Below are 26,052 nucleotides of genomic sequence, written 5' to 3' on the forward strand. Positions count from 1 at the left end.
TTATTAATTTATTAATAAATAAAACATTCATTTATAACATCTTCTATTTATTAATTTATTTTTGTTGAACTAATACTAGATTCTTAAGTTTAAATATAAATAATTTAGTATTAAAGTATATATTTTTAATTTCAATCATAAATTGTAATTTAAAAGTTTTTAATTAAATTTGAAAGAAAAAAAAAATTAACTAAAGCCTCAGTTGACAACTATGGCTTTAGTTCAAAAATGAAATCACAGTTATCAATTACGGTTTTAGTTGAAATATGAAGTCGCAGTTGTCAAATGTGACTTTAACTAAAATGACGAAAAAAAATTATTTTTTAAAGACATGGTGCCTACGTACCAAAGAAGTCAATTTGAATATAAGTTTCAAAAGATGATTTGATGTTACAATTTTTTTTAAAAAAATGGATCATTTTGACCCAAAACCGTGTCAAATACTCTACACAACTTTGGATGGTTCCAAATAAGCACAAAATTTCAAAAGCACAAAATTTCAAAATGGGAGTGCCTGACTTTTGGGTGACTTTTTAAGAAGGGAAAAATTCCAAGTGGGCGCTCTCTCTCTCTCTCAATGAAAACCCACTTCATATTTATATATATATGAGATGATGTTCATTCATATTTCATACTACACAGAAAGATGAATTTTAGAATGAAAAGAGCGTCTGCTTCGCCCTCTCTTCCCCGCAGCCCTTCCATCATCTTCTTCTTGTGGCTATTCTTGTTATTTCAGGAATCAACTGCTGAAAATGCTACCCTGGACCCATCTGAAGGTATCTCTCTTTATCTATCTCTGTTTTTTGTGTGTAGAATAATTATGACCTGTTTTCTGGGTTTGTGGTGGTGTGGGTACTTTTACTTTACTACTTACCACTTCTCTCATTCATCTGCAACTTTGCTTCCAAGGGTGGTTTCTTTTCCTATTTTTAGTTGAAAATTGAAGGGTAATTTCATGGTTAAACGATATATATTTATATATATATCAAATTAAAAACCAATCATATTTATTTCTATTTTTGATATTAATAAATTAAATCACATATTTTAAATTCTATTAAAAATACATAATATTTATAAATAAATATTAGAATAATTATTATTTATTTTTATTAGAAATTTTGAAAAATGAAAAAAAAATACAACTTAAATAAATTTTAATTTAATATTACCTATAAAAAGAGTCCATACTATGTGAAATCTTTAGCTTTTTCCTCATCCTCTATCCCACAAGTACAACGTTTGGATTAATAGAAAATCTTTTATTCTTTATCTGAATGAATTGATATTATTATATTTCAATTTCTTTCTGATATTAGAAAAAGTTAATGTTATCCTTAATTTATTTATTGGTATTTATATATTTATATATTTATTATATATTAATTTGAAATATAAAATTTGAATTAAAGTAGAAGTTTATTATTAGTTTAAATTATAATAAAAGATAGAGTTTGAATTATAATAGAATTCAAATGTATTTATATACAAATATTCATCATTTTCAATGACAATAGTATACCATTTTTTTTCTATCTTCTTCCTTCTTTATATCCAATACCTCTCATGAAAAATCCTAAAGGGGATCCCAAATTGACGGGTTATTGGAAGCTTATCGATTATGGATTTTTTGAATAAGAGTTTATTTTATGAAAGATCCTAACTTTCTTACTTTGGTGGGTCTCCGAGACCTTTTCGGTGACCTATACTGTATTGAAGGGATATCTAAAGAGGGGTGGGTAGCTTTGTCACTGCTATAAGATGGACATGTACTTACATAATTTCAAGGGTTAAAGTTGGGGGAAAAAAAATTGACATGGGTACAAGTAAACAAGATTTACTGTATTATATATATATATATATATATATATATATTATTATTATTATTATTATTATTATTTTGTACATAACTCATCTATGTAGTCTTTTGACTCTTCTCCCTCAGGCTATAAGGACATGTTTGTATTGAAAATTAATAATAATTATAGCTTTCAATTATTTGTGCCAACTGCCAACCATCTTCATCGGGTACAGTGAATCAAACCCATGTAATTTCTATTTTCAATTTTTTTTTATTCATCCATATATTTCTTTTGTTCTAACGAATTGTCTTTTAATTTTTTTTTTCCACTTTATTCTTAAAAATGGTTTTCAAAGAACAACAAAACAACATAAATTTTTTAAAACAAATTATTTCTTTTAAAAAACGGACTTATAGTAAATTTGTTTTTAAAAAAACCTATGATTTGTTTAGTAACTATTTTCTAAAATAATTCTAAAAAATAGTTTTTGATAATAGTTTTTTAAACATGTTGTATGATATTTTGTAAAACAAAATTTTGTTTGAAAAATTAAAATATTTTTAATATGTTTTTATTATTTTTTAAAATAATTTTTATATACGGTGTTTATTTTTAATTATTCTACATCTTTGTATAATACTTTTTTGTTCCTAAAAAAAAACAGTTTTTGTTTGTAAAAAGTATTTTCTTGATTTTTTGTTTTTTTCAAATAACTGTTATTAAAAAAAATTCCAAATGGGCCTCAGTAACTCTTGTATAAAATGCATGAACTATTAGGAAATTGCTTTTGCTTTCTATATTTTTTCCCTAAAAACACGTGAAATTGGTTAACTCCTCTCTTGCCACCCAAACCCTAACCCTAATCCTGTCTTATTCTCCTTCCTCCCCTTAACTTTCTTCTTCTTCTCTCTTTAATATTTTGGGGCAATTGTGTTTTGGGTTCAACTGAGCCCAAAAATTAACATTTGATCCATATAACTTACATAATTAATAGAAATGATATAAGATGTTGAGAGACCAATATACCCTTTAAATTTTCTTATATTACCTTTTAAGGATATAAAATAATGATGGACTAAAATACTTAGTTACATTTCACATAAACTTTTTAAAAATTTGGATTTTAACAATTTTCACACCACTATTCACGCAACCATAATAATTCTATTTTAACAATTTGGATTTTTCATTGTTTTAATTTTTTTATATAAATAATTGAAAATCAACATTATTTTCTATTTTAAATTATAAATAAAGAAAAATTATGTTCAAAAACTATTTTAAAAAATACTTTCTAAAAAAATGGTAATAAGATTTATATTTTTTATATTTTCTTTTTGAAAAAACATTTAATTAAAAACTAAAAACTATTTTTAAAAATAAAAATTGAAAACCTTATTTAGTACTATTTTTAAAATGAAAATAATAAAAAGAATTAAATTTTATTCATTGATTATCCATTTTTATTTTTTTTTCCATTAGTTATTTTAATAATAAAATAATATATATATATATATATATATAGTATGTTTACAATTAAACAAAAGAATTGATCAATTATGTGTTTTTTTTGTGTGACTATCTTTTATATGAAAAATAATTAAATAACTAAATTATATATATATTTATTGTTCTTTTTAATTTTATTTTCTTTATTTATTTTTTTTCTAATAGAAAATTTTAATATATCGATAATTAACAAATTAATGGATTAATTGTGCACATTTTGATCTATTAAAATAAATTACTTTCTAATTTAAATAAATAAAATGAAATAAGTAAATAATTTTGGGGTTATTTCTATTTTTTAACATATCTTATATTAATATTTTTTATGGTTAAATGAATTTTTTATTATTTTTTTCTTTAATTCCAAAAATAAAATGAAATAAATAAATAAATTTGGTATTTTCTAATTGATCTTATATTCATATTTCTCATTATTAAATAAATTTTTTTATTCTTTTTTCTTTATTTCAAAAAATAAAAGGAAATAAATAAATAAATAAACTTGGCTTAAATAATAGTTTTTAAGTAATTTCTTTGTCTTATTTTTAATTACATTTTGCATTGAAAATAAAATAAAATAATGTTTTATTTGTTTTAATTATTTTAAATGTCAAACTATTGGGAACATAGTTTACACACTCATGTGGATATAATTTATGCATATATATGAAATTTATACTATTATACCAGGTTATTATACTAATTGTACAAAGGGTGTGCAAGATTGTATATTTTGAACAATTTTTTTTTATTTTTTCTTGTCATCTAAGGATTATACGCTCTCCTACCACAAATTCTTTTATTTCATGTATTTTATTTAACCCACATATAACAATTCAAATACTTACCTTAATAATTATGTTTAGGGAAAAATTTCGTTTTTATGTTTTATATCATTTTTTAAATCAAACCATTGGAAACATTGTTCACACATCATACGTGACATATAATGTATATGGATGAAATTTGCACCATTGTATAAGGGTGTTATATTAACTGTACAAGGTAAATGTTCAATTGGGCAAAACAAATGTTCTAACTATACAAGGGGTATACAAGGTTATCCTTTGTGAAAGATTTCAATCAATTTTGGACAACCTTTTTTTTTTTTCTCTTGTCATCTAAGGATTGCACACTCTCAGGGTACACATTCCTCTATCACACACTCATCTTATGCACTTTATTTAACTTGCATATGACAATTCGAATACTTATCCCACTAATGATGTTTGATAGAAAATTTTGTTTTTCCATCTTCCACTACTTTTTGCACCAAACCAATGAAAACATGGTTAATCTACCTATAGATACACATTGAGTAGGGGATATATGAAATTTGAGTCACTGTATAAGGTATTTACACTAAGTGTACATGATAAATATACTAACTGTACAAGAGTGTACAAGACTATTATTTGTGAAGGATTTTAAGTGATTCTGAAAAACTTGTTTATTTATTTCCCCTAACCGAGGATAGATGACATTCTTTACACACATTGGTTAAGCATACATTCATCTCATGCACTTTATCTAACTTGTATATGGTAATTTGAATAGGTACCTCACTTATGATGATTGTAAAACAAAATTATACAACAATTTTTCTTCTTTTTTGAAACAAAACCAATGCAAACATGGTTAATCTACTTATTGTCAAATATTCATGATTTGGTGTATGGAATTTGAGTTATTGTACAAGGGTATTATAATAACTGTACAAGACAAATTTATTAATTGTACAAGGGTGTACAAAGATTATTTTTTGTTAAGAATTTCAAGTGATTTTGAAAAACTTTCTCATTTTTTTCCATTCAAAGATTTTTTGCACTCAAATTCTCTCACTTAAGAATTGTTTTGAATTTTATTTTTAAATTTCATCATCAAAATTTTATAATTGCATATTTTGTTTTTGTAGTTTAGCAATGTTCTTTCTTTCCACTATTTTATTTTTTTTTGTGAAATTTTATCAAAATGAATCTATATTTAAAATTATAATCATATTTATCAAAATTTTTACTAAAATTATCTTTAATTCTTTTAATATATTTATACTCATTTATTTAAAAAATGGAAAACTAATTTTTTTTTGTAAACATGTTCTATTACATTTCAAGTAAAAAATTAGATGAGTTTGAAAGTCAATAAAAAAAATTAAATACCACTTTCAATAATTTTTAGATAAAATTTTATATAATATATTTTATTTGAAATTTAATTTCTAAAGTTTTACTAAAAAATTGTATTGACAGTTTTCTTGTTGTGAGTCAAAATATTTTGCATTAGTCTATTTAGATAAGAAGAATTATTAATATAATATTAGAACTTCATATCTTAGTTATTTTTTTCAATAAATTTATCTTTTAAAAAATTTTAAAATAAAAACATTAAAAATTAAAAAGCTAAAAGGACATATATATATATAATAAGAGTGAAGTGATAGTCAATTTTTAAATTTTTTAAAATATGGTTAATGTAGAAAATATAAAAAATAATTAAAAATAAGAGAAAAGTATAAATGAAAGGGTAATATAAATTTAAAATAAAAAATAAAAATTAAACTAAAAGATAAATACAAAAAGATAAAAAATATTTGGATGAAAAATCCCAAAATTTTTATCCTTGCTTATAATAAGAGTAAAAAGATTCAATATCTTTAAAAATGAAAAAAAGAAAAAGAAAAACATTATTGCTTTTTATTAGACATAAAATAGAAGTATAGATTGGAAGAAAAAAAAAAGTTAGAAATGAATAATACTTAATAAGGAATAGAAAGGGGAAAAAAAAAAATTAAAATTCACACTCACTATATGTCTATATAAGGGTTAAGGGTATTTTAGATATTAATGAAGGACAATATATTTCTTCTCAATTTTTAGACTTTCTTTGGGTGTTAGGCTTAATTATGTACGATATATGAACCATATCTTAATTTTTGGACCCAACTGGGCCTAAAACACAATTCTCCCTAATATTTTTCCCTTTCCATTATGTCGTTCCTTTTTCCCACTTCAATTTCCGGGACAAAAAACTAAAGTGAAAACCTTTTTTATTTTTCTTTTTTCTTTTTTCGAATTGAAGTGAAGAAAAAATGCTTCTATTTTTCAATTTCCTTTTTGTTTGCTTATCATCAAATTTATTAACATTCTGTATAAATCTTTGATAAAATTGTTTAGGATGATGTGATTTCGAGTGCATGAATTACTTGCTATTTGGTGTGATTGTTGAGACAGTGAAAGCATTAAACTCTATATTCCAAAAATGGGACTTAGAAGCTGTGCCGTTGTGGAACATTAGTGGGGAGCCATGCAGGGGATCTGCCATTGATGATACTGAATTTGAAAGTGATGCTAATAATCCTGCTATCAAATGTGACTGCAGTTATGATGACAACACTACCTGCCACATTACTCAGCTGTATGTGGACAATTTTCAAGTTAATGTGTCTGCTAGCATGCCGTAAATATTTGATAACCAAAACGTATATGGAAACAGCATGAAAATGTTTAATTTTATTAAAATCATTAAAATCAAGTTTAATTGTGGGTGTATAATATTGTCAGGAGAGTACATGCTTTGAACAAAACGGGAGTAATTTTAGAGGAGTTCAAGGCCTTTACTTATCTCATGGTTTTGTAAGAACTATTCCTTGTGATCAGCCTATTAAGCTTGATGTGTGACAATTTCTTGTTAAATAGTTTTTTAAAACTTTGTGCAGCAAGCTCGATATGAATTACTTCACAGGTCCCCTACCTCAATTTATTGGAAACTTATCTCAATTGACTTATTTGTAAGTACTCTGACGCAATTGTTGGTCCTCATTTGAATTCCATATTCTGTAATTGACTCTTAAATAAAATGAAATTTTAAATTTAGCCGCAGGATTCTGAATAAAATTTGGAGGTCATTGTGCAGTTAGGAACAAATGAAGTGGATTGATTAACATGAAAATGTAACTGCTTGTATTTTTTATTAACATTGTGAAACACATCTAAATAGGTCTTTGCCTTTTCTTCAAATGAGTTGTGTCCTGTCTGCTGATATTTTGTAATGTAGAGCAGTTTGGTTTCAAATGGGTATATCGGAATTTCCTATTAAGGAACCTTCATATATGTTGGAGAACATTTTTTTTAATGCTTCTTCTCAACTCATTTCTTAGGGTGGGAAACATGTTCAATGAACTCAGTAAAACCTTGGGCATGGATATAGAATCTCGTAAACTGGTGAAACAAATTGAACAAGCCCTTTAAGCAGTTAAGATCTTAACTGACCACCTCACTACACAATGAGTAGCATACTTTAATAGCACCACTTAATCTAATGTGCATTTGAGGATTCAAGAATAAGGCTTTGGTTGAGGCAGAAGTGAAAATTGGGACTTCTTCTTCTTCTTTTTGTTGCCATGATTTATGCTCAAAATAAAGCTTTCACCAAGGCAAAAGTGAAAATTGGGAGGAAAACAAATTTGAAGTTAGTACATTTCTCTCACATACTTTTTGAAATTTATTTCTATTATTTTGTTTCCTATATAGAGATTAAAGAATTCAAAATGCATGAGTTTCAAACTAATTTATGTCATATTTAATTCTCCTTCATGTTTTCCATGGTACACCAGATAACCAATTTTGGACTCTGTCCTACTCTTTTACCTTTTCCTAATACCTTCAGTGATTCAAATCAAACCTAAAGCTTTTGAGAGCTTAGCCAGTGGTCTAGATGCCTCAAGACCATCTTAGTACTTGGGAAATTCTTGTTACAACCTTACTGTGCATTGGACTGCTTTTGCCTACTTCTGTCCATGGACTTTATCACTAAGAAAGCACATAAACTTTTCTTCAACCATGAATAAACCTTCCTATTTATCTTTTAACCAACAAGAAGAAACTTTGGATATATACTCATTTATTTATAATTGTTTCCCTTCTAGTGAAACACAGATGCTATTCTACGAGTTTTCCGCCCATGTGACAGGAATCATCCTATTTTAGTGTTATTTTGTCATGTACATGCTGTACATATTGATACAATGATATACAAATTTAAGCGCATAGTTTCACTCAGTGGTTGCATCCTTTTCACATAATCTCTACTTGATATGTATTGTATTACTTGTGCATTTTTCACAGTATTGTTCTTTTTAATTAAAAAGAAATAAGGCTTTCCAATTAAATTTAAATTAAAATAACTCCTAAGATTTGTTTCTTGATTCTCTCATCGTCTCATGTTGTTGTTGTCTGAATAGGTCAGTTTCGCATAATGCACTCTCCGGGACCATTCCTAAGGAGCTTGGAAATCTGAAGGAACTTCTGATGTTGTGAGTTCTGAGAACATTTTCCTTTTTCAAGGATATTGATTAGTTTTTGTAAATAAATAAATAAATAAAATATTAGGAATTGTCTTCAAGAAAATGAACATAAAAGACTAAAAGTTAGGGTATTGCCTAGGAGTTCTGAAGGGCATTGATCAAGTTGCATCATTCTGAATTCCAGAGTTTTTGGGGTAGAGAAACAAGTGAGAAGAACCTATGAAGAGAAAAAAGAAATGAAAATGAGAATACACTCTCTTAGATATATGGCTTTTTTAGAAGCTACAGAAGTCATATAAACTTTTTTAACAAACTAAATAATACACCTAGTTGACATTTATTGTCAAACCCTATGTTGATTTTGATGACTTTTGTGGTAAATACATTTTTTATTTATGCTATTCAGGTCTATTGGTTCAAATAACTTCTCTGGAACTCTCCCTCCAGAAATTGGAAATCTAGTCAAACTTCAGCAAATGTAAGTTGTTGCTTTTATTTTTGGCTTTGGATTTGTATCTCATTGTTAAAATAATAGATGATTGAACCTTCTCGGAACAGTTACATTGACAGCAGTGGAGTGGCTGGTGAGATACCCTCTACATTTGCTAAACTTCAAGACATGGAAATCATGTAAGAAAGATTCAGTGTCATCACATTTTCTATTTTATGTTATGGGTTCTTTATTAATGAATTTTATGTTTCCCCAGCTTAGAGTGAGTCATCTATTTTGTTTCAGGCATGCAACAGATGTTCTTATCACAGGAAAGATACCAGACTTCATTGGGGACTGGACAAAGCTTGAGTCTCTGTAAGCTAAAAGAAAACAATAATAATAATTTTACCTTCAAGACACTTTCTGTTGATGATGAGGCATCTTTTTTCATATAATTCTCTTCAAAGTTTAGTCATATTCTAAGACAAATATGCCTAGTGAGGATATTGTTTTCAGCGGCAAGTTTCTCAAATGGTCTTGTAGGAGATTTCAAGGGAACCGTCTTGAAGGTCCAATACCATCAAGTTTTTCTAAATTGACCTCATTGACCGCTTTGTGAGTTTTCACCGTATAATTATTTTAAAATTTCCCATTTGGATCCCTCTCTCCCGTGCAAAAGGATCAGTTCCAGTGACATCCATGAGTAACTTTGTAGGCGAATAAGTGATTTAGAAAATGTGAGCTCATCTCTTGATTTCATCAAAGAAATGAAGAATTTAACTGACCTGTAAGATTATCCTTCATTCCTTTCTTTTGTTTCTATTTCTTTTCCTCTTTTACCTCCATGAACTGACTTTAACCATCCCTATTGTTTTTTTCAGAGGTCTAAGGAACTCATTGATATCTGGTAGTATTCCGGCTTATATCGGAGAATTTCAAAGTTTAAAAACACTGTAAGTCTTAACATACATTTATTCTTCAAATGACAAAGATATTAGCCAGTTTTTGTTTTGTCTGTCTTATTCTTTGTTTTTTATTTACTCATGTAGGGATTTGAGTTTCAACAACCTAACAGGTGAAATCCCAGACGCTTTGTTCAACTTGAGTTCTCTCACTTCCCTGTAAGAATCAAATAAGCACTTTCTTCCTTGGCTGGCAGATCATGCTTTTGCTACTTCCCTGACAATTTTTCTATTTTCTTCAACTACTGTTTCAATGATCAGGTTTCTTGGAACTAATAGACTTTCTGGAACTTTCCCTGCTGAAAAAAGTGAACAACTTAAAACCATGTAAGCCCTTGTTTTTTTAGTAATATGTTAAATTGGGATCTACAAGCATCTCATAGCCAGTATCTTATAAGGCACTATGTTTGTTTTTTATTAGATAAAAGAAAGAACTTGTTCAAGTGAATGAAAAACAGGAAGATTCTTTTTTAAAAAAATGGTGAATTTGCAGGAACATATATTATATATAACCCGACCTCTGACAATAAGCCCCAATGAAAAAATTGTCAATCTCTCATAACCATATTAGTCAGACCAAACTGCCTTTCAATTTTTTAACCTAAGGTGAAGCAAGGATCTCCCCTTCAATAAATAACCCAAAACTGCCCCCCTTCAAGAGAGATTAAATAATCTTGTCCCTATGATCCTGCATGAGTTTATTAATATGCATTTGACCCAGATTGTGCAAGGAGCATCTATTGAAATTAAGCTTCAAAATACTAGCTGGTGGAGCACACAAAAGCCCATATGTCCATCAATGTCCTAATTGGGAAGCAAATCAAATCCCAATCCCAATCCCAATCCCACAAAAATGATTCTAAAAGGAACACTTCTAGAGAGACATGAAAAAATAGATATGTTTGCCACAATTTAGTCATTAATCTTTTATTTTCTTCAATGATCTTGACATTCTTTTCCAGTCAAATAACTAACACAAAGATCATTAGGGCTGCTTCTCCACCCCTGATCCCAGCTCCTACTAAAATTCCACAAAGGTATAACTGTCATAATAGAAACACCAGTAGAATCCACCCAGGCTATCCTTGCTACTAAAAATGACTTCTGCAACAACTCAAAATAAAGGAGTAATGGAGGAAAGAATGATTATCAGATGTTCTAATCCCCAAGTACAACATACAACAATGAGGACCAATGGCTATATGAGATCTCCTTAACCAAAACAAATTATTTGAGTGCCCAAATTTTTGAAGTGCTTTGGAGTTTGAGGTAAGTTTGTCTAGGGGCAGGAAGAAGGTGAATGTGTGTTTGCACATGCATGTATGCATGTTTTATGTCTATTTCCCCCCTTTTCTTCTTGTCACTACAACATACTGGAGATGATCATTTATTATCAGTCATGGGACTGACTTCTTTTCTTTAATGGACCAATTCTAGAATTCAAGTACTTCTTCCAGAAGATTCAAAGAAAAGAAAACTAGACAAAAAAAAAAAAAAAAAACCTGATGCAGTTACCATTGGATGCTGAAACTCGTCCACAGGAATGCTGTAGATTGAATTGGTCACCTTTCTGGCTTTTTTGAAAAAATGATCTGATGCAGTTTCTATTTGGACAAGTTTTTTGACTTGTCCTCAGCATGTGACAAACAACTATTTCATAGAAGTTATATAATCCTTCTATAACATTCTTTAATTTTCTGATTTTATGGTGATTTCTATGCTTGCTAACTCAGCTAGTACGTTTTTGCATGCAGAGATTTGTCATACAATGAGTTATCAGGAAGTTTTCCTCCTTGGCTAAAGTCAGGCTTACAATTGTATGTCTCTTGAGTTACGATACATGTTCCTTTTTTTTATTTCTCTTTCCTCATATATGTATCTATCTATCTATATAAATAATATTTTAAACTTATTAGCCCTAGTAATATTTGGTTAAGAATATCTCAATCCTCATTTCACGTGTAAATGGTTTTTTATTTTTTTATTTTTTTATGTAATGTTTATGAAGAATCTGTTGGTATTTGTTTCTATTGTTTTTATTCTTATCTGTTGAATAGACTCTTGACATTGTAACAACCTTTATTTTCTGATAGTACCCTGCAATTTTCAATAGGATTGAAATCTGGCCCTTTTTTTTTTTTTCTCTTTCCTCATATATGTATCTATCTATTTATCTATCTATCTATCAAATGACCACTTAGTTCTTACTCTTTTTCTGAAAAGAGACTTCAATTTATGGAAACTGACTGTTACTTAATCAACAAGCTAGGTGCAAAAGAAATCCTTCGACAGGGATGTAGAAGACCTTGTGGCAAATCTCAATTCCAGAATGAAAAATTTTCAACTAGTTGAAGAGATTTTGACATCAATTAAAATGAAATTGTCAAAATCCCATGCAAAGATGTGTGGGGGTTCCACTGCCATTAGAAGGGCCGTGACAGGCAAGCTAGGTGCAGTATACTAAAACAATGGCAAGAAGGGGATACGGGCAAGCATAAAAAGTCATCAGAAATAGTATCCTCACAAAGAATTCAGATGACAGCAACAGATGATTGATTTAAACATGTGTACCTTGCAATGATGGTACTAAAGGGTTAAGGTGGTTCTTCTAAGGGCATTGAAATGTTGCTGTGAAAAATCAGAATGCCCATTGGTCTTTCTGGTTATTCTAGGTGATGGGGGTGGTTATGGTGCTTAAGTTAAACTTGTTATCCTTGGCCAGGCTAGGCAGTAATTGCCTCTACATGGAAAAGGGCAAGGCTTTGAAGAGAGGAACTAGTGCTTCGGGGATCAAGAAGGTGAGAATGTTGGAAATCTATCACAAGTTAGGTTGTAGTCTCTCAAGAGGCAGAGTATGGAAGAGATGATGTGAATTTTGTGTATATATGCTGGGAAGTAAGACAAACATGATACAATCGTACATGTGCAATTTAGAAACCTAAAGCTACTGAGGGGGTGGTCTCTACAGATTCTTCAAGGCTGCTTTAAAGAATGCAAGCCAAGGTGGAGATTCTTTTGTGGATCTCTTTCTTTCTTTGGGCTGAGGGGTTTCTTCTACTAATGGCCTCATCTGTGGGACCTTGTAGTTTTCTACATCATTGGGGTTTGGGTGTTGATCCCTGAGGACTTTCTCTAACAGTAGTTCGTTGGAATTTCTATCATTGATGAATTTTATCTTATCCTTAAAAGTTTTTGGATTCCTCTGTTGCCAGATTACCCATTCAGAAATGATGGTTCATTCCATAGTGCTCTCTCTTTAGGGCTTCTCTCAAACTTCGGAAATAAGATGATTAACAAGTTCTGCAACACCTCTCAATACTACAATACAATCTCAGCTAAAAGAAAATATATTCTGCTGAATCTTAGAAGTAAAAGGGCAATGAAGAAACAGAAGATTAGCAGTCTCATTAATCTCAAGCAAAAACCAACAATTCAAACTGAGAGCCTTACAACACTAGTATTTCCTTTCTTATTTTCCACCAACCATGTGAAATTTCTGACTTCTAGCCAGCAACGAACAGCCATGTATATTTTCTTCTCAGATTTATTTTGTCCAACTAAAATTTCTCTCTTAGCTTCCCTCGTCCTTCTTTTTTATCTTTTTTGGAGCATTTCCTTTATCTTTCTCACTGCTTGACCAAACCTTTTTACTTAAATCAACAAGTTTTCTCAGTTCTCTCTCATTAATAAATCCTAAACTGAAATATGAAAATAAAGTTTTTAAATTATTTTTCTATTTCTATTAGACAACTTGTTTCACAACAGATTTGAAATCTCATAATTAGCAAAAAGGTTTCATCTAACCATTCTTGTTGTTGCATCATTTCAAGAAGGGATTGATGTGGAAAGTGATCTGTAGATTTTGTAGTTGATGATATGACATTCACCTGTAAAATTTATGATCTAAGAGGATCTAAACCCTGTTGTTCTTTGTCTAATTTGGAACAGTGAACGTCAAAACTTGCCAATATCAACTCATAGAACTAATGGATTTATGAAATTAAAGAACACAAATGTCACTCTTGGAACTTAATTATGTTGTTTTTAAGATGAGTACTTACTATTGCTTTTGTGATATGGAGATAACTTATTTAAAACTTCTATTTTTCCTTCCTTTTTTTTTTCCATTATAGATAGCCTAAAAATGATTTTTGGCATTGACACTTGTTTGCCAGTTCATTTTGCTTTATTTGAACCATTTCTTTATATCAAATACTAATTCTCCTTCTAGTGTCATACATCAACTTCTTATTTTACTACATGAAAATCGAATAAAACCTATACATTCTACACTAAATGTTCTAAACTGTAAAATTAATATATCATATGATCACATATTGTTTAATGCGTGACTGTAAACTAGTTTCTCCAATATTGAGTTTTTCTTGCTTGAATATGATACTAAGTGACCATTGCTTGGAACTTGTGCAGGAACTTAGTGGCCAATAACTTAACATTTGATAGCACAAACCGCAGGTAAGTTGTAGGAGGTTTTATCTATCTAAAACAAGACATTCACAAAAGATAGCATAGATGAGAAGCTAAATGGTTTGGTTTCTGCAATGGAATGTACTCTTTTTAGTTTCCAATATAGATAAGCATTATCATCACTTTGTTCTTACAGTATTTTTGAAGGATTGGAATGTCTTCAGAGAAACTTTCCTTGCAACAGGGATGCTCCACCCTGTAAGCCACTTTCTTCTATTATATATTTCCTTTTTGGTTATTTATTTCTTTATTTAATGCAAGACCGTAAAATTGGCTAGTAGACTCACTTGTGTGCATGATGGACTAACTTCTTAATATACTCTTATTTCCCTTCCTTTCATGATTAATCTATAGTAAACTTTCAGGAAGTCAAAACATGAAACTATGTAGCCAAGCACCATGTAAGAAATTAAGAGCTGATCTTGACAACCTGTAGAATAGAATGCATTTACATAAACACATTTATTGATAGTAAAAAGGAGAAAAAATAACAAAGCATAACATAACACCAATACTAAAATGGTATTTGCCCTTTTTTAAGGATTACCCCAATTAAAGGAACTTGTTCAATCTAAAGCATGATCCAAAAATTTTAGTATGACACTATGATGTTAAATTTTAAACACCCTGTACTTGCCATATGTATTTATGAGAAATTGGATTTCTAAAATCATTATAGGCAATATCTAAACTGATTAGTCCTATCCGAATTCACAACGGAAGTTTTGAACCTTATTTGGTGTTCTAAAAATGTTGCCAAGTTGATTTCTATGATGACAATTCAATTGCCTGTTGCAGAATAGCTTCCTCAATTTACTTTTCTGAATAGAGGCATCAAAATTTATGGTAAAACTTTTTTTTCAATAGTAACTTTATGCATGTTTCCAAGACTACCCTCCAACCAACTAAAAGTGTATTGCCACCAATACAAGGCAAGCTGACCAGTACATTTAATTGGATGCCACGTATGTAGCTGTCACATCACCCATCACCACTTCAACCTCTATATCAAAGATGCCACTAGAGGTAGTAACATTATTTTTAATTAAAGTAATAATGTTAGTAACTAAATGTATCACTGTCGATAGCAAGATGTACTATCCTATTTATCAATCATCACCACTTCAACCTCTACATCAAACATGTCACTAGAGATGGTAACATTGTTTTTACCTAAAATTAATAATATTAGCAACTAAAAGTACCACTGTAGATAGTATGATGTACCAACCTATTTAGTTTTTTATTGTTATTATTATAACTTTGACAGCAATTATTAAATAATATGCCCAAAAAATAACATAATTTCTTTTTAAAAACATTATTTATTAAAAATAAAAACAATTTTAATGGTTCGAATTTTTAGTTAAACAAAATGTACTTTTTTGCATATTTAATAAAAAAAACATTAGTTTTTTGTTCTTTTTAAATATCAATGTATTATGATATGAATTGTGAATTTATATTAAAAAATTTAATGCAAATACTTCTAAATTTTAAATTTTACCTACCTTCAAATATTGCTTTTAAAATTAAATCTCTTGAAAATGATCATTACTAATTTTTTATCGAGTGAAATTAAAGGTAAGTTAATTATATATATATATATATATATATATATATGTTAAGAGAGAGAGAGAAGAAAACCTTAATTCTCATTCATGTAGTGTTTACTTACAATTGAAAATATATATATATATATACAAGGTTAGGAGTCCTAACTACCATACATGTGACCTATATTAAAAAAAGGAAAGATTGTACACTATAAATTCATTATATTCAACACTCCCCCTCAAGCTGGAGCATATACGTCATATGCACCAAGCTTTTTACAAATGTATTTAATCCTAGGACCTCTGAGAGATTTAGTGAAGATGTCTGCTAGTTGATTATTTGAATTAACAAAACTTGTAGCAACACATCCTGATGCGATCTTCTCTCTAATGAAGTGACAGTCAACTTCAATATGTTTGGTTCTTTCATGAAAGACTGGATTGGATGCAATATGTAATGCGGCCTGGTTATCACAGATGAGTTTCATCTGTTCATCATTTTCGAATCTCAACTCTCGAAAAAGATGTCTCAACCATATGAGTTCACATGTTGCCAAAGCCATAGCTCGATACTCAGCTTCATCACTAGATCTGGCTACTACATCTTGTTTCTTACTCTTCCAAGATATTAGATTACCTCCAATAAAAACACAGTACCCTGAAGTGGAACGTCTATCCGTGGGTGAGCCAGCCAAATCTGCGTCTGTGTAACCAACAACCTGAGTATGACCTCTGTTCTCGTACAACACACCTTAGCCTGGTGTACTTTTGATATATCGAAGAATGCGGATTACGACATCCCAATGGCTATCACATGGTGACTGTAGGAATTGACTAACAACACTCATAGGAAAAGAAATGTCTTGACGAGTAATGGTGAGATAGTTCAATTTACCTACGAGTCGTTGATATCTCCTAGGGTCTCCTAAAGGCTCCCCCTGTCCTGGTACAAGTTTGACATTCGGATCCATAGGTGTGGCTATCGGTTTACAGTCTAACATACCAGTTTCTTCTAGGATGTCTAAAGCATACTTCCTTTGGGAAAGGACCACACCGGAACTGGATTGAGCTATCTCAATTCCCAATAAATACTTGAGTTTCCCCAAGTCTTTGGTCTGAAAGTGGGTAAAAAGATGTTGCTTTAGTTTTTGAATACCATCCTGATCACTGCCTGTAATGACGATGTCGTCCACATAAACAACCAGATAAATACACTGCCCCAAGGAGTTATGATGATAGAAAACTGAATGGTCTGTTGTATTGCGAAGCATGCCAAACTCTTGAACAACAGAACTAAAACGACCAAACCATGCTCGAGGAGATTGTTTCAAGTCATATAGAGAACGGCGTAACCTGCACACTAAACCAGACTCCCCCTGAGCAACAAAACCAGGAGGTTGCTCCATATAAACTTCCTCGGCAAGATCACCATGAAGGAAGACATTTTTAATATCCAACTGATAAAGAGGCCAAGAACACATAGCAGCCATGGAGAGAAGCAAGCGGACAGAAGCAATCTTGGCAACATGGGAGAATGTGTCACCATAATCAGAACCATAAACCTGAGTATAGCCTTTAGCAACTAAGCAAGCCTTAAGGCGATCAACCTGACCATCAGGACCAACCTTAACTGCATAGACCCAACGACAGCCAACTATAGATTTACCAGAGGGTAAAACAACAAGATCCCAAGTGCCATTAGAGTGCAGAGCAGCCATTTCATCCACCATTGCCTATCGCCAGCCTGGATGGGAAAGAACTTCATGGGTGATCTTTGGAAGAGAAACATAGGATATAGCAGAAACAAAAGCAGAATAGGGTGAAAATAATCGATGATAACTCAAAAAATTGTAAATAGGATGAGAATTATGAGTAGAGCGAGTACCTTTCCGAATAGCAATGGGTAAATCATCAGGAAAAGGCAGAGCCGGGGCATGAGAAGCTGAAGGGATAAGAAGTGAGTCAGCAGGTGCCTCGGCAAAAGGGAGAGAAGCAGCGACACGAGGGCGAGGATGATAAACCTGAAGTGGTCGAGAAGACACAACATCAGATGGGGAGACAATGGGAAGGGGCAAGACTTCAGAAACAGGAAGAGACTCAGAAGTGGTGGAAAAGAATGGTGAGTCCTCAAAGAAAGTGACATCAGCGGAGATAAAGTATCGATGAGTCTCAAGGGAATAACAACGATAACCCTTCTGAAGTCTGGAATATCCTAAGAAGAGGCACTTCATGGCTTTGGCGGAAAGCTTGTCCTGTCCAGGATTGAGAATATGAACAAGCAAGTACAACCAAAGACACGAGGAGGAAGGAAATAAAGTGGTTGGTCAGGGAAGAGAAGGAAATGAGGAATCTGATCATGTAAAATAGAGGAGGGCATACAATTAATCAAATAACAAGCGGTAAGAACAACGTCCCCCCAAAAACGAAAAGGAACATTACTATGGAGGAGGATAGTACGAGCTGTCTCAACAAGATGTCGATTCTTGCGTTCAGCTATCCCATTTTTTTGAGGAGTATGAGCATAAGAAGACTGATGAAGAATCCCATGATGAGACATAAATGAAGTAAATGGGGCTGAAAAATATCCCCTGGCATTATCACTGCGTAACACACGAATAGAAATATTGAATTGGGTCTGGATTTCAGCATAAAATTTCTGGAAAATAGAGAATAACTCAGCTCGATTTTTCATTAAAAACAACCAAGTACATCGAGAATAGTCATCAATAAAAGTGACAAAATACTGAAATCCTAAAGTAGACGCAGTCCGACAAGGACCCCAAACATCAGTGTGGACAAGCTCAAAAGAAGACTTTGCCCGATTATTCAAACGCTTTGAGAACGAGACACGAGTATGTTTCCCAAGCTGACATGACTCACACGAAAGCGACGACAAAGTGGAAAAACGAGGGACCATCTTCTGGAACTTGGAGAGACTAGGGTGGCCCAAACAACTGTGAATGAGGAGAGGAGCATCAGTGGAAATGCAAACTGCAGGAGATGAATCCGAGGTGAGGTGATAGAGGCCTTGAGACTCATGTCCTATGCCAATCGTCTTCCCCATACTCCGGTCCTACAAGGTCACAAATTTATCAGAAAAGATAATAGAGCAATTAAGAGTACGAGTGATTTTGCTGATGGAAATAAGATTAAAAGGACATTAAGGAGTATAAAGGACATAAGTGAAAGGTAGAGAACGTAGAGGAAGGGTCAAACCAATACCTTTAGCTACAATTTGAGAACCATTAGCTAAGGTAACAGTAGGTAAAGCAGAGGTAGTAGTAATAGAGGAGAAAAAATCTTTATTACCATATATGTGATCAGAAGCTCCAGAATCTAGAATCCAGGGTCCAAGAGAAGATGTGTGGGTAAGGCAGGCAGAAGCATTACCAGGCTGGACAACAGAGGCAACAGAAGCCTGAGATGCCTAAGATGAGGAGGAGCTCGGAGGCTGAGGCAACTGAGAATCAGAGGACTGGGCCACATGGGCAGTGCGAGGAGGCCATCCATGTAACTGATAGCAACGATCGCGAGTGTGGCCAAGTTTATTGCAATAGGTGCAATGAAGACGTTGGCCTCTACCTTGGTTACCACTGCGTCCTCCTCGAGAGGTAGTGTGAGAAACTAACACAGAAGAATCTGAAATGCTATCAGATGGCAAATTCTGAGTGGACGAGATACAAAGGAGGCGAGCAAACACATCATCCAAGGACGGAACTGATGAACTACCAAGAATTTGATCGCGGACAGGCTCAAGATCCGGACGGAGGCCAAATAAGTAAGGACCATGAAGAACTTATCAAGTTGTGTTTGTTGAGCCCCAACATCAGGAGTAAGAGGCATCACAGTCAAGAACTCCTCCTTAAGAGAGGCAATCTGGCCAATATAAGTAGATAGATCCAAGTCCTGTTGACTGATATGAACAATAGCAGAAGCCACCTTATAAAGACGCTGGATATCATTCGTGTATAATCCTTTGGCCTGAGTCCAAAATTTAAAACAAGTTTTGTAGGCCCAAAGATGAAGAAGGATCTTGGGATCAATTGATTGCCATAATACACTACATAACTGGGCATCTATCTTTCTCCACTGTACGCGCTCAACCTCAGGGATATCTGCCTCCTGTGTAACCAAGTGATCCTCATATCCTTGTCCCATAAACCAAAGTTCAACAGAGGCAGATCAAGAAAGATAATTTTCACTGCCAACCAATTTCTCCGAAGTAATCATAGGAGATCCAGATATGACAGAGGAAAAAATGGAAGTTTTAGTAGCCATATCCACTTATCTGGAGAATGAAGTATATTTGGATTGCAGAGAGCCCTAATACGGCTTAAGATGCGGCTGAAGAAGGAAAAACTGAAGAATCGCCCGTGTGAGAGACCAAATAGAAAAGAAAAAACAACCGTGGCACCACCGGAAAAGTAGAAGAACACTTCTCAAGGCACGTGCAGGGATTGGGGTTGAGAAAAAATAGCCGGAGGACGCCGAAAAAACTATTTGGAGGGCCGACGGAGGCAAAAGAACCCTAAAAGAGGCACGTGCAGGGCTCGGATGGCAGAAATAGGTATGAAGGGTGGCTAGTCGGCGTCAGGCAAGGCTGGAGGAGGAAGCGCGTCGTCGAAAAGTGGCTCACGCGCCGGCGAATGAGATGCAGTCGCCGGCCAGAAAAACGCGCGTGGCCGGCGCGTGGGTGGTTTTCTGGCTCCGGTGCTTTGGGAAAAATTGGAGATCTCCTCCAGGCGCTCCTTGCGGTGTCGGAAAAAGACGTCGCCGGAAAAGTTCACCGGAAAAGTCGCCGACAGTGAATGTTTTCTGACGACGATTCGACCGACCGGAAAGCTTTTAGGATCTGGGGAAAGTGACCGGAATGAAACACGGTCACAGGAAGGTTTCCCGGAATTGATGACACGGGGAAACTGGAAAGAATTAGGTTTTCTCCCTTGGCTCTGATACCATGTTATGAGAGAAAGAGAAGAAAACCTTAATTCTCATTCATGTAGTGTTTACTTACAATTGAGAAAATATATATATACAAGGCTAGGAGTCCTAACTACCATACATGTGACCTATATTAAAAAAAGGAAAGATTGTACACTATAAATTCATTATATTCAACAATATATATATATATATATATATATATATATATATATATATATATATATATATTCTGTTTTTATTTTGAAGAAAACAAAAAAAAAAAAAGTTTCAACACATGTGGATAATTTTTTTGTTTTAATTTAGGTTTAATATTCTATAAAAAAAATTAAAATAAATATATAAAAAATGAGATCCATAATATGAAAATTATAAATATAAAAGTATTATGAATATGGAACAAAATAAAATATTATCGCTCTCTCTTTATATATATATATATATATTTGAAATCAATATTATTTAAAATATTGGTATTTATTTATTTATTTATTAGATTTTTAATTATTATAGGTGAATATATTTTTATATTAAAAACTAATTTATTTTAATGCATTACTTACACATGATGTTAAAATAAAATCTCAATAAAGAAAATGAAATAAATAATGAATAAATGAATTGTACTTTTAAAAAAATAAAGTTTGTTTTTTCAATTAAGTAGATTTTCAAAAATAGGGAAAAAATATATGAGAATTATTTTTTAAGAAAATCAAAATTTAAAAACGGTTTTAGAACAAACAACATGAGAAGAAGTGGCATGGAGGAGAGTTGACTTTTTGGGTGGCAATCCACCTTCAACTAGTTGGAGGGTAGTCTTGAAAAGATGCATAAAATTACTATTTTAGTACATGAAATGAAAATTATTTTCCCTAAAAAGTATTTTAGATTCTCAATTCATCCATATTTTATATATAGTACATGTTTACATAATTCCCCCTTATTGTTTTCACTTTACTCAAATGTCTTAGACATCATGATCTAGACTTTCATTTTTCTTAAACACTTTAGAGCACTTTTGGGAGACACATTTAGTTCATTTTATCAATCATGATCACTACATTGTACTTTTTCCTCACTGGCATGTCAAGCTTGTTGCACAGCTTTAGCTAAAAGTGTTCCTACAAGGACTAAGGTTTTCATATACATATGCATGTACGTATGAATATATTACAGATACCAATGTCTCAATCAAGTGTGGTGGGTCAGAGTGGAAAGCACCCGATGGCACTATATATGAGGCTGATAACTCAATTACCACTAATGCCGCTATAACATCGTATTATGTAAGCAAATTAGAGAATTGGGGATTTAGCAATGTGGGTGTGTATGGAGATAGAGTTGCGTATAAGACAAATAAGGCGGAAGTTAGTGGGACTAACTACCCAGAACTTTTCGAGACTTCAAGGATATCACCGGGCTCACTTAGATACTATGGCCTGGGTCTGCAGAATGGAAATTACACTGTAAGTTTGCAATTTGCAGAAATGGTACTTAAAGATCCAAGTGCACAAACTTGGGAAAGTACAGGAAGGCGTGTTTTTGATATCTATATTCAGGTAAGAGTTGTAGTACAAACCAAAAATTAAACCATCATGGATTTGAAATCCCATTCTCCACTTGTATGAAATTTCTTCTGTTAAAGTCATGTTTAATTATTTTTAGAATAAATAAGATCCATTTTGATCTCTCTTTACTTGCACAACAGGGAACTCTTCAATTAAAGGACTTCGACATAACAGAGGTGGCAGGTGGGGTTGAGAGAGCAATAGAGAGAAAATTCAATGTTGTTGTGTCACAAAACTATCTTGAAATTCATTTGTTTTGGGCTGGTAAGGGCACTTGCTGCATTCCCTTTGAAGGTTATTATGGACCATCCATTTCAGCACTCAGTGTTGTTTCAGGTATCACACTTGAGTGATAGTTTATAATTTTCACTTATATGATATGTTTTACATTGAGTCCATTTTGCTAACCATAGTTGACAACTGGTTACCAATTTATTTGCTCAGATTTGGAAAGAATTCCATCAACTACTTCACCAAAGAAGAGAAACACTGCGTTGATTGTTGGAATTATAGTTGCCGTTGGGATTTTGAGCTTTATACTTATATGTGCAGTTTTTTACGTGAAACCGAAAACATCGAATCTCAACGAGGAGATAGGTACAATATAATTGCTTCAAAATGTTCCTGCATTTATGATATTTTTGAAAATTGAATTTCAAAGTCTTTTTGAAAATGAGGGAAAATGGATTTCTTTGTTGTTTCCAGGATGCTACTTTCTAGTAAGTAGATTGAATATACCAGCCTGATTCATCCCACTATATGCAAATCTGTGATATTTGCTGCATCCCTACTACAATTCATAAAATACTGAGTGTTTTGCATGAATTTGCAGTGCTTCTTGAAACAGGCCCTCGACCAAACAGTTTTCGTTATGCTGAGTTGCGAACTGCAACAAAAAATTTCTGTGCCACAAATAAGCTAGGGGAGGGTGGATTTGGATCTGTTTACAAGGTAAAATGAATTTTTCATGTCAATCATATAATGCATGACACATTTTCTTTGCATGGTAATGAGAAGATTGATTAATCGTAGTTGTTTTATAGGGCACTCTTCCTGATGGGAGGATAGTAGCTGTAAAGGAACTTACAGTAGCATCTCAACATGCGAAGACCCAATTCATAACAGAGATCACTACCATATCTGCAGTGCAACATCGGAACCTCGTGAAATTGTATGGATTCTGTATCAAAGGAAACAAACGTCTCCTGGTTTATGAATATCTTGAAAACGGGAGCCTCGACCATGCTCTCTTTGGTATGAAGATGTTCAAACTACTTTGCTTCTTGCACATCTATGAACTTTTGGAAAAAAAATTCTTCCTCCTTGAGAATGTCTCAAATTTAACTGATTCTATTTGCGATTGATGGTAGTCGAGAAAATTCTGAAAATGGAAAAGGAGAGAAAAAAAATCAAAACAAAAACAAAAATTTAGGATTTTACGCATCTTATTGTTTGAATGGGGAGAAAATAGTAATCTCCACTGAACTGAGCCTAATATGACCTCATAAGTTCAGGTGAATGTAGGAATTCATGTAAGGAAGTTTATGATAATTTCATTTTCCAAACTTTTCAAGCTATTCTTTGTTGCTTGATTTTGGTGTTTGAATGTTTGACTCATTGTAAGCTTTTGACTCTTGGTAGGGAAAAGGGATTTTCATCTTGATTGGCCAACTCGCTTCAATATATGCTTGGCAACAGCAAGAGCATTAGCGTATCTTCATGAAGAATCAAGGCCAAGGATAGTACACCGAGATGTCAAGGCTAGCAATATTTTGCTAGATGAATGCCTCTGCCCCAAGATATCTGATTTTGGATTGGCAAAGTTGTATGATGACAAGAAAACCCACATTAGCACCCGAATTGCAGGCACCATGTAAGAAATCTCTTTTGACGATATCCCAAGTTTGGTCGTTTACTTTTCTATCATAAATGAAAATAGTCTTAGTTAATATCTCCTGTTTTTTATTTCTTCATGTTTTATTCTAGTATGGATCAAATATAATATCATGAGCAAGAGAAAGTATAAGATGAATTGTTTGGTTCAATGTCAGGCAGAGTGACATTCAAAACCATTTCTTATATTTTTTAATTTATCAATGTTATAAAAAAATCTTCATCTGATTGACCTCAACTAAGTCATTTTCATGTAAATTTTCTAGTGGCTATCTAGCACCAGAGTATGCAATGCGTGGGCACCTGACAGAAAAGGCCGATGTCTTTGGATTTGGAGTCGTTGCTCTAGAGATCCTGTGTGGAAGACCAAACACTGATAACAGCTTGGATGCCAAAATGATATATCTTCTTGAATGGGTATAGAAAAATGATATGATCTTTTCAAATACTCTCCAAAATAACATCGTTCGATAATTCATTCTTCCTCTATGGTTAATTATGTCTCAATCATGTCTCCAGGCATGGGCTTTACATGAAAACAACCGAAGCTTGGATTTGATTGATCCAAGATTAATTGAATTCAATGAAAATGAAGCTACACGAGTAGTAGGAGTGGCTTTCTTGTGCACCCAAGCATCACCAATGTTGCGGCCAACCATGTCAAGGGTTGTTGCAATGCTTGCAGGAGACATTGAAGTAAGCACAATTACATCAAAACCTAGTTATTTAACAGATTGGGATTTCAATGATACTACAAGTGGCTTTTTGAGCGAAGATACTCAAACATCTTTTACATCTAATGAGAGTCCAAGTAATCCCAAATCTTGTGCATCTAATAAGAGTGCAAGCAATCCAACACCTTCCCCTGTAAATATCTCTGGACCAATGCTACATGGAATTGTTGGAGACTGATGGTGAAGAAACTATTATTGCTTCTATAATAGTGTCCATGTCATGGAAGCTCCATTCATCTTGTTATTAAATTTTTTTCCTTTAAGCGTTTGAATATTTTCCTCGCTATTTTTGGTTTTGGCAACATTGTTGAATGCATATAGACTTGCATACCAGAATATGTGTGGAAGTTTTAAGACCTTCAAACAATTGGAAGATTTAATGCTTAGAAGGTTTTAGGAAGGACAATGTTTAGTTGTTGCTATCAAAGCTAATCTCTTGGCAGATTGTTTGGCATAACATTAGCAATTTTATTCTATCTAATTCTATACTTAATTGCATGATTTTGGGAATTGTCTTGATATACCTTAATTGCAAATACCCAGTCTTTGGGATTGCAATTTTAAACTTGCCTTATATAAATTCTCTTCTCAATGTAAGAAGAAAATCTATAAGAAGAGATATACCATTCCAGAAAAATTCTTTGTTTAAGCCTTTGTTATTTGTCATGGTATAAGAGCTAGGCTTGGATGAAAAATGATCTTACGTAAAATCATAGCAATGCTTGTGTTGTTTTCTGGGTGAAAAGCTTGATAATTGTTCATGGGGCAACTAATATCTTAGTTTGCATTTTTTTATCAAGAGTTTGAATCAAATCTATACATCACATCGTGTAAGTGGTGTGCATAGTGAAGTCTCATGTT

The 26,052-nt window shown here is 32.4% G+C and overlaps 1 protein-coding gene across 5 annotated transcripts; it reads left to right on the forward strand.

The window, feature by feature from the left end:
• Window positions 1-631: 631 nt before the first annotated feature.
• On the forward strand, window positions 632-25,689 carry LOC117923305 (probable LRR receptor-like serine/threonine-protein kinase At1g56140). Of its 5 annotated transcripts, none has more exons than XM_034841535.1 (24): window positions 632-779; window positions 6,545-6,728; window positions 6,875-6,946; window positions 7,030-7,101; window positions 8,554-8,625; window positions 9,023-9,094; window positions 9,175-9,246; window positions 9,353-9,424; window positions 9,593-9,664; window positions 9,765-9,836; window positions 9,931-10,002; window positions 10,099-10,170; window positions 10,273-10,338; window positions 11,766-11,828; window positions 14,443-14,487; window positions 14,636-14,697; window positions 22,173-22,555; window positions 22,705-22,900; window positions 23,009-23,161; window positions 23,397-23,515; window positions 23,608-23,818; window positions 24,206-24,437; window positions 24,724-24,874; window positions 24,977-25,689. In XM_034841535.1, the coding sequence occupies exons 1-24, from the start codon at window positions 647-649 to the stop codon at window positions 25,367-25,369; spliced, it is 3,111 nt and encodes a 1,036-aa protein (XP_034697426.1). In that variant the 5' UTR covers window positions 632-646; the 3' UTR covers window positions 25,370-25,689. The 5 variants fall into 5 exon arrangements, with proteins under 5 accessions (XP_034697426.1, XP_034697428.1, XP_034697427.1 ...); XM_034841536.1 differs by having other exon boundaries at window positions 697-779; window positions 6,488-6,728; XM_034841538.1 differs by lacking the exon at window positions 6,545-6,728 and having other exon boundaries at window positions 716-779.
• Window positions 25,690-26,052: the final 363 nt, after the last annotated feature.

The sequence above is a fragment of the Vitis riparia genome, chromosome 10, assembly GCF_004353265.1.
Source record: "Vitis riparia cultivar Riparia Gloire de Montpellier isolate 1030 chromosome 10, EGFV_Vit.rip_1.0, whole genome shotgun sequence".
Classification (NCBI taxonomy): Eukaryota; Viridiplantae; Streptophyta; class Magnoliopsida; order Vitales; family Vitaceae; genus Vitis; species Vitis riparia.

Bases quoted from the DNA above. Each gene is read 5' to 3' on its own strand.
- LOC117923305 (XM_034841535.1), top strand. From the start codon at position 647: ATGAATTTTAGAATGAAAAGAGCGTCTGCTTCGCCCTCTCTTCCCCGC. The intron at 9,665-9,764 runs GTGAGTTTTCAC...GTAACTTTGTAG, and splicing joins TTGACCTCATTGACCGCTTT to GCGAATAAGTGATTTAGAAA. The intron at 22,556-22,704 runs GTAAGAGTTGTA...CTTGCACAACAG, and splicing joins TTTTTGATATCTATATTCAG to GGAACTCTTCAATTAAAGGA.